At 42.3% G+C, this 14,297-nt stretch overlaps 2 protein-coding genes across 21 annotated transcripts in view; one reads left to right on the top strand and one right to left on the bottom strand.

The window, feature by feature from the left end:
• The window catches only part of RHOBTB3 (Rho related BTB domain containing 3), a 62,495-nt gene extending 58,371 nt beyond the window's left edge, over positions 1-4,124 (bottom strand). Inside the window, exons 1-2 of one of the 2 annotated variants that reach the window (XM_069592592.1) lie at positions 3,200-3,863; positions 2,818-3,043 (exon numbers count right to left, since the gene is read on the bottom strand). In XM_069592592.1, coding sequence (XP_069448693.1) covers positions 2,818-3,043; positions 3,200-3,201 — 228 coding nt within the window. In that variant the 5' untranslated portion in view covers positions 3,202-3,863. Of the gene's footprint in view, positions 1-2,817 lie in introns of both variants that reach the window. The other variant, XM_069592591.1, reaches the window with a different exon arrangement.
• The window catches only part of SPATA9 (spermatogenesis associated 9), a 57,226-nt gene continuing 45,445 nt past the window's right edge, over positions 2,517-14,297 (top strand). For 12 of the 19 annotated variants that reach the window (XR_011257376.1, XR_011257375.1, XR_011257373.1 and 9 more), the window contains exon 1: positions 2,542-2,961. The gene's annotated coding sequence lies outside the window, so the exon portion shown is untranslated. Of the gene's footprint in view, positions 3,081-14,297 lie in introns of all 19 variants that reach the window. The other 7 variants (XR_011257372.1, XM_069592598.1, XM_069592596.1 and 4 more) reach the window with 4 other exon arrangements.

Raw genomic sequence — 14,297 nt, 5'->3', positions numbered from 1 at the left:
TCATTAACTCTGTGGTATTGAGGATATAAAGACTATAACTAATTTTACTTTTTAATGCAAATCAGAGCTTCAAACCCTGCACAAGAAATGTGTGCATATATTACTTCACTGCTTTTTATGGAATATTTCTGGTAAACAGGAAAAGAGCTAGAAATGAAATAATAAATATTTTTAAAAAACATGGATTTGAGAGACATACTATTAATAAATAATAAGCTACATAAAATGAATTTGAAGCTCATTTATTTAAAGTGCCAAGTATAAATGGCAAAGATCCAGAGCAGGGCAGCAGACCTACAGAAGAAACCTAGGAAAGAGGAGCACAACTATCTCATTCTAACTCCAAGGAAACAACGTCACATTTCTTCAAACTATCTCAAAGAGAAAATGTTCCACTGATTTCTAGAAATACGAAGGAAATCAAATTCTCCCAACCCTCATAAATCAGTTCCAGGATTTCCTCAGGATAGTTATGCAACACAAGGCTTGGAGCCACAGCTGGGGAATGGAACTCATCTTTTAAAAGGAATCTGAATTTTTACAATGAAACAACAATTCCATTGTACTTGGTTGTGGGGCTGCAATACAGCATCTATTAATACCAAGTACTAACAAGCTGCCTATGTGTTCTTGTGTGTAAATCTTGAATGAGATGTAGGAAAACTTTACTTTTGCTTAGGGTAAGCAATACATGGCTATGTTAAAGTTGTGATAAATACTTTATTATTGTCATAGCTACCACTTATTAAGTATTTACTACATACCAGTCTGGATGCTAAGAACTTTACACTATTCTCTCATTTACTCTTTGGCATAGTTCTAGCGGGGGGTGGAGGGGTGATTATTATGTTTATTTTACACACAGAGAAAATAAGGCCAAAAGAGGATGAGTGACTTTACCCAGGAACACAGCCACTAACTACCAAGGTGAGGATCTGAAATCAGGTCCTTTTGATAGCAAAACTTGTGCTCTATCTGCTTTGCTGTGTTTAATATTCTGATTCAGTACATGTCAAATACCAGCTGATGAATACAATCAACTTTCATACCTCCAACGGGCTTTTACTTACAACCTAGAGAAGAAAAGCATCTTTTAAAGAGTAGCTCTACAAACACATTCTACTGTGCCTGAAGACCATTATAACCCAGAAAACTGTGCCTGGTTACATACAAACTCAATGCCTTAAAAAGGGCCAGAGTTAACCAAACAAAGGTGATTAGAATAATAAAACATAACAATCAAAAATCTAGACGACAAAGGTTAATTTTAACTGATTTGGAAGATTTCATTTAGTACAATCCATGGGATCACAAGCACTGCTTTTTGTTAAATTATTAATAATAACATCAACAGGAGTTAACTGCTCAAAAAAACAAAACAAAACAAAAAAAACAGGAAAGGTTATCCTAACATCCTAATTCAGCTTATTTTATTTCCCCTCCATTTATTTACTCTATTCACTCAATATTTGTCCAACTGAGTGTAGACCCAGTAAGTTTTTAGATTGTATGATTTTTCACAATGAAATGATCAAAGGGGAAGAAGGGTTTCATTTGTTTGCATGGACTCCAGCCAGTAAGTTCTCTACCCATGCTTCTTATGATCAGCATCATCAATGTCGTAATTAGGAGTTTAATAGCCTCCCTGTTAGACTGAAAAGGCCTGTTTTTCATTTATTTTAGTCTACTAACATAAATTTACTTTTCATTTGAAAATTCATTTGGACAAGTGATCTTTTCTTTCTGTAATATGGAAATCCACATAAGAAATGTTTTTACAGACATTTTATAATTTCTTTGGAAAGGTGTATCCTGTCTTTGTATAGGTGTAGCCTATAGTCCCTAATTCACTTTTCTTAAACTGTGGTTTAAATGTAAACCTCACATAAAGATAATCTCTATTTTTTTTCACACCTTAAACCTTCTTCTGTTATAAAATATAACACTTAGCTGCAATGTAGATTCTATACTAGTAAAGACTCAGAAACTTTGAAATAAGATTACATGAAAACATTCTGGATGCTACTGTGTACTGAAAAACATTTATACCATCAGGGTGTAGATTTCTTTCTTCTTTTATCACTCAAGAATTAGACTAGCATTTATCAACTTCATTACAATTTCTTCTAATCATCGCAAATTTAAAGCTTTTTTCAAGTCCCAAAATAGTATCAGTAATATTTCTGATTTACGGGTCAGGAAAAAGAAATGGCTAAATATATCAGGAACATCTGCACTATTAAAATTAAAAACTAATTAAAAATTTTTTCAAAGTGCTATAAACGAGTTGTTTAAATTTAATTCTCAGTCCCTGACTTTCCCCCTCCTTTCCAGGGGTCCTATTTCTGAGCTGGCCCCCAGTGAAATGTATTTTGGCTCTGTTGAGCTTTCAGAGATCTTTATTTTTAGAACACTCATATTACTATATCCCCCACACAGGATAGGCAAGAAAAAAAAAAAAAAAAAACCCACTGCTCTCTGCTGGTGAAACTTAGTGACCCGAGTCCCTTGGGGTTGGGACATTTAAGGGTCAGCTGTCTTAACCAAGAGACAACCCACAATCGTGAAACGTACGCCTAAGTGCTTCATATTCTCACTGGGGCTTTTTTTTTTTTTTCTTTTTTGCCTTCTAAGAGTGTTCTTTGATTAGGCTGGCCCCTGCCCCCTGAAACGAAGGACCAAAGACTTTCCCCAAAATGTAAAAAAAAAAAAAGAAAACTCTCCCCCAGTGACCCGGACGTTGACATTCATGAAAGAGGAGGGGGGGCGGAGGAGAAAAGAAAGAAAAGGAAAGGAAAGCTCCGTCAGCCCCCTTACCCAGACGGGACAGTCGTGGACCACCAGCTTGACGTTCCCAAACGCGCTGGCCTGATACTCGGTGAACACGGGCCGCGCGGCCGCGCCGCTCGCGCTCAGCAACAAGCTGCTCTCGTCCCCGGAGACCAGCGGGCTTCTCCCCAGGTAGGCGCGGATGAGCCCCGACGGCCGGCTGTCCTGGTGGAACGCGTCCCCCTCGTTCCCCAGCGCCACGATGTGAATGGACCTAAGGCGGCCGAGACCAGGGGGAGAAGAGGCGCGTGGTGAGCGCGGGGGGCAGCGCGCGGCGAGGACGGGCGCGCGAGAGCCCCCCGGGCCCGGGGTGGGGCGCACGGCACGCGCCGGAGCTGGAGACCAGAGCGGGCCCGCGACGCGTACGTACATGGTCTCCAGTCCCCCGGGCCCGGGCGGCGGCGCGGAGAAAGGTCGGCTCCTCGCGGCCTGCGGGGGGCCAGGCGGCGGCGTGGTTTCCGCCCCCCGCCACCACCACGCGCGCCCCCCAGCAATCAGCTCATCCCGGGCCGCGTCTCCCCCTCCTCGCGCGCCTCCCGCGCGGCGCGGCCGACGCAGAGCGGGCGGGCGAGCGAGCCCCGGGGGCCGCGTGCGCGCCGCCAGCCAGTCAGGAAGTGCCGGGGCGCATCCCCGGGGCGGGGGGCCCCGCCGTCCCCGCTGCCGGGCCCCCGCCGCCGCCGCGGAGACTCGCCGGGCGCCGCGCTCCCCCGGCCGGGCGGCCCGCCGCCGCGCCTCCTGCTTCTGGCTCAGCGGCGGGTGGGGGAAAGCCGGGCCTCCGCCCCCCTCTGCGGGCCGGGCGGCAGCCGCACGTGCCGGCCTTGGAGGGGGGGGGTGTCCTCGGGCGGACGCGGGGGCCTCGCTGCCCGCTGAGGCTCCCCCCCGAGCCGGGGCAGCGGCGGCGGCGGCGGGCGGGATACAAAGGAACGGCCTGCGCGGGGCGCCGCGGAATATAAATTAATAAATACGACGCCCCGGCCCGAGAGCTCCCGGTCACCAATCCGCCTGCAGCAAGTTTGTTCAGCTCGAAAGGCTGTAACCGGAGCCGAGCGGGGGGAAGGGGGTGGGGGGCGGGGTGTGGTGATGGGGCGGTTGCGGCCCCTGCTCCCTAAAGACTAGGGGGTAAAAAAGGGTAAGGGAAGCCAGGGAATCCAGCCACCGGCCGCTCCAGCAGCCCCCCTTTTTTTCTACCCTCTTCTTGGCCTTGACCAAAAGTGTTTTTACCAAGTCTGCCGCTTGGTCATTTGTCAACATGTAGTACAGCTGTTTTCTACAATCATACTTGCGAGAGAAAAAAAAAGAAAGGCAACATTCATCGTGGTGCAGAAAGGGTTCTTTGTTCACGCACCAATTAATTCGCGAACGTCGCTTCTCGGGAGGATTATTTACTACTTCAAGCTATATTTGGCATCTTTTTTGACCAAAAGCCGAAGGATTTTGTTTTGTTTTGTTTTAAGTGTTGAGGTCCTGATTGTGATAGCTGTAGGAAGTCGTTACGCGTGAGGTTGTTTAACGTGTTTACAGACCAAATGCGAGCTTACGTGGGGGATTTTTCTGTACGCATTATGGCTACATGTTTAATAATAGCTCCTCAGACCAGCTGAAAAAATAACGATCATGCTAATGCAAGGATACTTTAGATTCTTTCATGATAACGCCTTGAACTAAAGGCTGTGAGTGTCCCCAAAGGGCCTCAAACTGCCTCGATGCAAGTGAACACTGGAATCCATTGCGAAGAGGAGCCAGAGTTTACTCTGGGGCTCTGCCTCTCCATAAACATGAAAATTCTCGCAAGTGCTCCGTGTTGAAAGAGTTCTTGTTTATCCCTTTATTTATTTTGCCCTGCTTTAAAATGTTGCTGTTTCTTTTCTCAACAGAACTATTTTCAGGCTATGAAACAGGAGGTGCTGAGTAGGGCAGTTAAAACCCTAGGGTGAGAGGCGTTTGGAATGTGAGCAGCTTTTTATTGTAGGCCCCGGTTGCTCAGTTGAAAGGGGTTTAATAGTTTCTCGTGCTCAGATAGAGTATAATGGGGGGGCATTCTTTACCTAAGGCACTGATGTTTAAAAATCGTATTTCCCTTTGCACCCAGTATAGTTTCTCTTTTAGTCTCTAGAAGCACCCCAAAATAGTACAAGATCATCTTTTCTCATGGGTCATCAATCACCACCAGTAACCCCAAGTCGAAAGCAAAGACACGGGAATGGTTGAACAGATATAGAAAATGTGGTATATACATAGAAATAGTATTCTGTCTAAGAAAAGAGGGAAATCCTGTCACATGTTGCAACATGAATGAATCTTGAGGGCAATAAGCTAGTCATAGAAAGACAAAGACTGCATTATTCCACTTGTATGAGATATCTCAGGTAGTTAGACTCTTAGAAAGCAGAATGCTAGTTTTAAGGGGGCTTCTGGAAGAGGAAAATTTGGAGTTCAATGAGTGTAGAGTTTCTGTTTTGTAAGATGAAAATGTGAAATGAACTATTGCAAACAAGGTGCATGTGGTAATGTGCATTTTTAAATGGTGACAGTGGTTAATGTTGCGTTTAGTGCATTTTACCATGAGACAGAGAGAGAGAGTTAGAGTTGCTGGAAAGGGGCAGGAAGGGTTGGGAAGCTGGGAAGTTGCTGGAAAGTGGCAGACAACGGTCAGGTTTTCCTCAGTTATTGAGTATGTAAGCCAGGCCAGTGCTGGTATCTATGGGAGGTATTAAGATACATAAGACCCAGTCCTTATTCTTGAGAAGCTAAATCTATTATTAATGGTCACTATGTGGTGAATATTGATGCATCTGATCCTTTTGAAAATGTGCTTGTTCCTTAAAAATTATCAGGTAGGCTTATGCATTCAGTAATAGAGGTAGGAACAAAGAGCAAAGATAAAGTTCAGTGAATGTTAAGAAGAGATCTGTGCCTTCTTTGTCATCAGAGAGAAGTGCATGCAGGAAGTAACCACTGTCTTAGGTCTTAGAAGAGGAGGAGAAGCCTGCTAGCTTGGGAGGAAGGGGAGGTTAGAAATACTGGAAAGAACGGACAGACCTTATATGCAAATCACGTGCAAAGACATAGAGATGTGGAGGGTCATGGCTTATTCAGGGAATAGCAAGAGCTAAAATTAGTGCTGGTGTTCTGATGCCTGCATTACAGCAGGCAGAAATGAGAGTGCTAGAAGCTTCCCAAGAGATTCCCAGTGTCAGGCTTGGTGATACGTGGAATCCCTAGACCAACTCCGTTTATTTGACAAAGACTAGCTGGATGCTCACCAAACTCATTTTCTCTTCCAGGCCCCATAGAGAAAGGACATGTCCCAGAGTTTTTGCATGTAGATAGGGCCATGAGATTAGTTCTCACTGGTGGAATATGATCCCTCCTGAGCAGTTAAGGAGTGTGCCATCTCCATGTTTTTTCATCTGGCTATCTACCAACTGGATGAAGCCAGGTCAACCTTGAAGCCATGTGTTTGACTGTGACCTACAGTTTGGAAGCAACCCGAGTCTCTGAATGATTAGTTACAGCAGAGCCTCCTCACGGCATGCACTGTACTGTGATATGAGTGAGAAAATAGATCTTTCTTGAATTAAACCAGACATTTTGGGGTCAGTTATTACAGGAGCTAGTCACACAATATCACTGATGGTCCATTTCCTGATATCTTAAAGATTTTTTTTTTTAATAATTATCTTAAAGACTACTTTTTAAATAGTCATTTCTCTTGTATGCACAATTTTTATTGGGTTTATATATTTGTAGTTCCCCTCATTAGTAGCATTAAGGGTTTGTTTGTTTTCACTTTTGCCAGAGTATAACAAATTGGATTATTTTATGTCCTCTAACCTCAAGGTCACTGCAGAACACACACGTAAGGAAGGACCTACAGCCTTAACAGTATGTTTTTGTTTTCCTGGCTGGCATGCCATCATTTCATATTCACTCAGATAGATGTTCTTATCCTGAGATAAAATGTAACTGCATATGAGTGTGAGATGCATCTCCAAAGTGGGGAGCCAGCATCGACCCCTGAAATTCCAGAAAAGGTATTTGAACTTTTATCTTCAAACATTTATTTTTGACCCCCCCCAAAAAAGGAAATAAATTAAGCTCTGCTGATATTTAATGTGAGGGTTGGTGGTGGCACCCGGATTTGATCCTGAAGTGGGCAGGCATTCAGGGTGTTCCGCAGAGAGGGTGGGAGCACCACAACACACAGTGGGAGAGGGGAGGACTCTCTCCTTTGTTCACTTTTTTAAAATTGTTTTTTAATTGAAGGATAAATGCTTTACAGAATTGTGTTGGTTTCTGCCAAACATCAATATGAATCAGCCATCGATAAACATATGTATAGGTTCCATATTGCCACATGTTGCAGTTTCTGTATCTGACTAAATGGATTTATAGATGACATTTAAGTAAACTATTGCAGCATGGATCAATGGAGACAATGTTAATAATGCAAGAACGGGCAAACACAATGGACTGAGCTGACATTTCGGGCACTCTCTGGGAGTCACACTGTAAGGTGGAAAACTAATGACTAATCAGATTGACAATCAGTTGGCAATAATCATTAAAAAACTGTTTTAACAGACTTAGAGAATGGACTGTGGACATGGCAGAGGAAGGAGAGGGTAAGACGAACTGAGAGAGCAGCCTTGACGTAGATACATGATCCTGTGTAAAACAGACAGGTAGTGGGAAGCTGCTGTGTGCCACAGGGAGTTCCACCCAGTGCTCTGACAACCTAGGGAGGGGGTGTATGTTTACTGATGGCTGATTCACATTGTACGGCAGAAACCAACACAGCGTTGTGAAGGAATTATTCTCCAATTAAAAGTAAATTTTAAAAAACTGGTTTAGGTATGGATTTATACTTACTTTTGCTAACATCTTCACCTGAAGGATGTATTACAGTTAATAGATAATGTTCTGAGTGAAAGTGAAAGTCACTCAGTCATGTCTGACTCTTTGTGACCCCCATGGACTGTAGCCCACCAGGCTCCTGTGTCCATGGAATTCTCCAGGCCAGAATACTGGAGTGGGTAGCCATTCCCTTCTCCAGGGGATCTTCCCAACCCAGGGATCGAACCCAGGTCTCCTCCATTGCAGGCAGATTCTTTACTGTCTGAACCACCAGAAAAGCCCAAGAATACTGGAGTGGGTAGCCTATTCCTTCTCCAGAGGATCTTCCTGACCCAGGAATCCAACTGGAGTCTCCTGCATTGGAGGTCGATTCTTTACCAACTGAGCTACCAGGGAAGCCCTATCACAATTAGCTAATCACTAAGTTCAGTTTTTGAACTGTGGTGTTGGAGAAGACTCTTGAGAGTCCCTTGGGCTGCAAGGAGATCCAACCAGTCCATCCTAAAGGAGATCAGTCCTGGGTGTTCATTGGAAGGACTGATGCTGAAGCTGAAACCAGCTCTTTGGCCACCTGATGTGAAGAACTGACTCATTTGAAAAAGACCCTGATGCTGGGAAAGATTGAAGGCAGGAGGAGAAGGGGAGGACAGAGGATGAGATGGTTGGATGGCATCAACTCAATGGACATGAGTTTGAGAAAACTCTGGGAGTTGGTGATGGACAGGGAGGCCTGGCATGCTGCAGTCCATGGGGCCGCAAAGAGTCGGACACTACTGAGTAACTGAACTGAACTGAACTGAACTAAAAACTGGACATCCCAACTTGAAGGTAAAGCTCAATGATATTTCTAAAATGTTTAAGGAATGAACGATTCAAGCAATACTTTAAAGAAAATTCACCAATTATAAAGGCTATGAAGTCTTTTCTGAGCTTCCTTAAAAATAAAAAGTCAAAAAGCAACATACCATTGGAAAAATAGTTTTCTTCTTGTGAAGATAAGTGTTATTCCCAGCAACACATGGAACACAAATGGGGTGGCGGGGGCGGGGGTGGGAAACTGCATTCCTTTGATAGCAAATACCTTGAGCATATGAATATAAAACATTGCTAAAGACCTAAAGACACAAGTATTGGAACATGTTACGCAATGTGGGAAGTTTACTGTAATGTTAAACAAAAAGCACAGATGTTTTCAATATGTCTCATGTTATGGTGTTGAATAGATTCTGTTTCAGTGTGGTATTTACTAGATTATGTTTCAGTAATGAAATACATTTTAAAATGACAATTCTGTGAGCCACTAAAGGAAAGCTATAGTAGAAAAGATATTCTTTCTCTAATACAACTTACGATGGTATTTTCAACAATTGACTTTAAAAAAACAAACTTTATTTTATGCAAAACTTCTGTAAGTGAGTGAGTTACTTAGACTTAAAAAAAAAAAAAAACTGTTTAAAGAAAGGAAGGATTCCAAGCTTCCAGCGAGAGCAACCACATGGAATTCATTTGAGGTATTTCTCATAAGCAGTTTTCCCAGCAAAGAAGCTGGAGCCAGAAACTAAGGTTAATTGTGAAAACAAAACTTGTATAGCAGTTTTTAAAAATACTTCTGCACTGTGAAATATAACATATACAGAAAAGTGCATAATACTGATGCATGTAGTTAATAAATATAAAGTAAGCATTCCTAAGCAATCTCCCGGTCCAGAAAATGGAGTGTTATCAGCACTCATCAAGGGTGCACACACACACACACACACTGCCCCCCACTCACAGCCGCCCCTACTCAGTTACAGTTCTATTCTTTTTCTTAGAATCATGAGCCTGATTTTTGTGATGACTATTTGTTTATTTTTCCTTACAGTTTTACTATCTATACGTGCATTCCTAAGCTGACATTCTGTTTTTTCTTGTCACTGAACTTTATGTAAGTTGCTGTTGCTGCTGCTGCTAAGTCGCTTCAGTCATGTCTGATTCTGTGTGACCCCATAGACGGCAGCCCACCAGGCTCCCCCGTCCCTGGGATTCTCCAGGCAAGAACACTGCAGTGGGTGTTGAGTCTTATATATATACGTTGAGTCTTATATATATACTCTGTACACTCTATATACTCTTTTGTGTCTTGGTTCTTGTGCTCATCTTCATTTGTAAGATTTATTTATGTTGTTGTAGCTGTGGTTTGTCCCTATTATTCCTTTTTTTGCTGAATAGCATCCAGTGGCTATATAAATTACTATTTCCCTATCCATTCTATTTTAGATGCAGTGTGGGTTATTTCTAGTTTTGTCCTATTCCAAGCAAAGCCTAATGTGAAGAGCTGACTCCTTGAAAAAGACCCTGGTGCTGGGAAAGATTGAAGGCAGGAGGAGACGGGGACAACAGAGGATGAGATGTTGGATGGCATCACCGACTTACGGACATGAGTTTGAGCAAACTCCGGAAGTTGGTGATGGATAGGGAAGCCTGGCGTGCTGTAGTCCTTGGGGCTGCAAGGAGTCAGACACGACTGAACAACTGAACTGAACTGAACTGTCAAGCAAAGCCACCAAAGACTACTCTTGTTTTAAAATATAGTATCTTGGTGGATATGCTAGATCACAGGGTAAGTCTATGTCTAATTTTGGTAGATAGTACCCAACTGATTTTAAACGTGGTTTTAAGTATTACACTCCCAGTAGCAGGGCATGAGAATTCTCTCTATATTTCTTAATATACTTAACTAACAGTATATGCCAGACAGGGGGCTTCCCAGGTGGCTCAGTGGCAAAGAATTTACCTGCCAGTGCAGAAGACACAGGAGATGTGGGTTCGATTCCTGGGGAGGCAAGATTCCCTGGAGAAGGAAATTGCAACCCACTCCAGTATTCTTGCCTGAAAAATTCCATGGACCGAGGAGCCTGGTGGGCTGCAGTCCATTGGGTTGCAGAGTCGGACACGGCTAAGCACACACACATCACGTCATATGCCAGATATATTAAGTGCTTTATAAATATTGATTTTTAAAATTTTTAAATAACCCTGTCGAGTAGGTTCTATTACTATCCTAATTTACAGAAGAGAAAATTATAGCATAGAGAGGCTAATCTACTTGCCCATCACTATACAAATAGTGAGACTCCGGGAGCTGTGATTCAAACTTAGGTAACTAACTCCAGTTAGCAACCCCTCACCCACTATGTGTTTGTGATTGAAAATGCATGTAACCTATAAAACCTCTGGTTATCTTATAGGTTTTTTTAAACCATTTGAATAACATTAGGTAAGATGGAAATATATCCATCAGATTTAACCAAAATCTTCGCATAATAAGTGATAAGACTGAAAAATAAATTGGTGTTGTTGTTCAGTCGCTAAGTCATGTCCGATTCTTTGCGACCCCATGAACTACAGCACGCAAGCCTTCCCTGTCCTTCACTATCTCCTGGAGTATATAAGTATGATTTAGCAACCCAGCTAAATTCTTCCATTAAAATTCCCATATCTTTGTGAGCTCTTTTCAGAGAGCCTTTAAATAAACTGAACATAAAAGCAGACATCTGTGTTGCTCTATCACAAAATTTAAAATATAATGTTGTTGCTCAGTCACTAAGTTGTGTCCGACTCTTTTTGACCTCACGGACTGCAGCACACCAGGCTCCTCTGTCCTCCACTGACTCCCAGAGTTTGCTCAAATTCTTGTCCATTGAGTCGGTGATGCTATCTAATCATCTCATCCTCTGTTGGTTCCTTCCCCTTTTGCTTTCAATCTTTCCCATCGTCAGGGTCTTTACCACTGTGTCGGCTCTTTGCATCAGGTGGCCAGAGTATTGGAGCTTCAGCATCAGTCCTTCCAATGAATATTCAGGGTTGATTTCCTTTAGGATGGACTGGTTTGATCTCCTTGCAGTCCACGGGACTCTCAAGAGTCTTCTCCAACACCACAGTTCAAAAGCATCAATTCTGCAGTGCTCAGCCTTCTTTATGGGCCAACTCTCACATCCATACATGACCACTAGAAAAGCCAGAGCTTTGATTGCCTTGCTTTGTTGGCAAAGTAATGTCTCTGCTTTTTAATATGCTGTCTAGGTTTGTCCTAGCTTTCCTTCCAAAGAGCAAGCGTCTTTGAATTTCATGGCTGCAGTCACTATCTGCAGTGATTTTGGAGCCCATGAAAATATAATCTGTCACTTTTTCCCCTTTGACCTGCCATCAAGTGATGGGACCGGATGCCATGATCTTAGTTTTTTCATGAAGCATATTCAATTGTTATTCTCTGTAAAAGATTTGTTGGCAATAACATTCTAGAGAAAAGTATATTTTGTATTATTAGTAATACATTTTAAAAAGTTTTTAAAATGTGATTTACTTTATCCTTATCTCATCTATTGAAAATTTTCCATTTCCATGTGTTTTACTGTGGTCATAATATGTTAACAGTAATATATGCTAAAACTGAAATTCCAGTACTTTGGCCACCTCATGCAAAGAGTTGACTCATTGGAAAAGACTCTGATGCTGGGAGGGATTGGGGGCAGGAGGAGAAGGGGATGACAGAGGATGAGATGACTGGATGGCATCACCGACTCAATGGACATGAGTTTGGGTGAACTCCAGGAGTTGGTGATGGACAGGGAGGCCAGGCATGCTGCAGTTCATGGGGTGGCAAAGAGTTGGACATGACTGAGCGACTGAACTGAACTGATGCTTGTCATTTATAAAGATATTGGGGGTGTACTCAAAATTCTTACAATAGGATGCTCAGTCAAAAAATTCAGAGACTACTGGTCGGCGTCTGAGGCTGTGTCTTAGAGAGGAAGCTTAGGATATCGCAGTGGAGTCCTGGTCTGCCAGGAAGCAGAACAGGATGCTGGGCTAGCTGGTGCTGCAAGGGCGGCTGTGAGAGAGGAAGTGAGGGCGAGATAGAAGAAGGTAACACAGATAAACCGCAGACCTACTTGCCTAGAAACCAGCCCAGTAAAAAATGTATTTGTCTTGTATTAACTAATCTAATGAAAGATAAACGTTTGTAAATTTACACAAAAATCACAGTATTCAAGATTAGCTTTTTCTTTTTTTTAAACCACCAGAGCTTGCAGTACTTCACATAAGTAACACAAAGTCAGGTAGCAGAGTCAGTAACCATACACTCAGTCTTGAGAAAAGTTGATGTTCCTCTTTTTATTACCTGGATAACTCTTCTCAGAGAAACAGTCAGCAGTTTTCTTCTGAATTTTTGGATCTCTTCTAAACTACAAGGCTGCAATATCGTTCATTCTGTTTGGCGAAGCTGAAGTGAGAATCTGTACCATGTATATACAAAAGCCAACTACTGTAAGCTCTTTCAGAAAAGGTCTAAGATGTTCATTTGTGTGTTTGAACATATCTATTCACCTGTGTTATTGTGCCCAATCATGTTTTTCAAGCAATTGTTCTATTTTTCAGTTAAAATGTTGCTTTAAAAATGCCAGAACATATATTTCGTGGAATCAGGATTGCCTCTTTCTCACCAGCACTTTACAAAGGTTTGAACTTCAAAGAAACCTGGGTTTTTAGCCTTTACTATGCCTGCTCTGTTATTGGCCCTGGGGGAAAAATATATATGCAAATATCATAATCAAGCATATTGATTGTGTGATTTATTTATGCATGATATCTTGTGACATTTTCCATATGTAGACCTACAGAAATATAGGATATTAAATTTGAATGGTGTAATATTTTGTTGCTAGCCCTCCTTTTTGCAGAACTGAAATATATTTAAAACTAGGTTGTTTTCAGCCTTCCTATCATCTGTCTCCAGTTGTAACTGTAATAGAAGTTATGCAGTTTCCAGTGGTAAATCCCTCAGTCTTCCTCATCTCTTGTACTCCTTTTATTTGATCTGTTCAGGTGTGTGCATCCCTGCCTAGGCCATCCACTAGGCATCGTCCTAATGGGAGCATTTCACAAGCATGCTTTCATGCGTTCTCCTATTTCATCACACACAACAGAGGCACTTCACCTCCCTCCGTGAAGTGATAAATAGGGGAAGCTAAAAGCAAAGTCAATTCTGGATTAATCCCAGTGGCAAGCAGAGCCTCCCAAATTTTCCACTGAATATCCCTGAAATGAGAGGTAGAGTAAAGTATTTAATATTCCCAATGCCAAACCTGCCACCCAGGTAACGGCATAAGTTGCCCACCATAAGCCCAGGATTTTTTTTTTTTTTTGTCTTCTCAAATGTCCTTAAACCATGGTATATCGTTGTTGATTTAATATAAAGGTAATAGTTAAATTACTTGGCACCAGGTAAAATGAAAGGATAGGCCTTGTTTACGTTATGACTTAAAGAGAATTTATGAAATCTTAAAGAAAATTTATGACACTCTGAGGGGCAAGAAAACGCTAGTGAAATCTAGAAAGCAACATTTTTTTTTTTAACTGGTTAGTTAAGAAACTATATTTTTGTGGGTCAACAGAAACTAAAGAATAATCAGTGTTTGTAATTGGAATGTTTACCACATTGGGAAAGATCTTGTTTTTATGGGTCATTATGGCACACTCTTCAGAATTGTGAGAAAGGTCGATGGCTCTTTGAACAAAAAGAATGAGACATTCAGAAATGTGCAACCCTGGCATAATGCAAGAAGCAG

This window comes from Ovis canadensis, chromosome 5 (genome assembly GCF_042477335.2).
Source record: "Ovis canadensis isolate MfBH-ARS-UI-01 breed Bighorn chromosome 5, ARS-UI_OviCan_v2, whole genome shotgun sequence".
In the NCBI taxonomy this organism is placed as follows: domain Eukaryota; kingdom Metazoa; phylum Chordata; class Mammalia; order Artiodactyla; family Bovidae; genus Ovis; species Ovis canadensis.
This window is presented reverse-complemented; position numbering and strand designations above follow the sequence as displayed.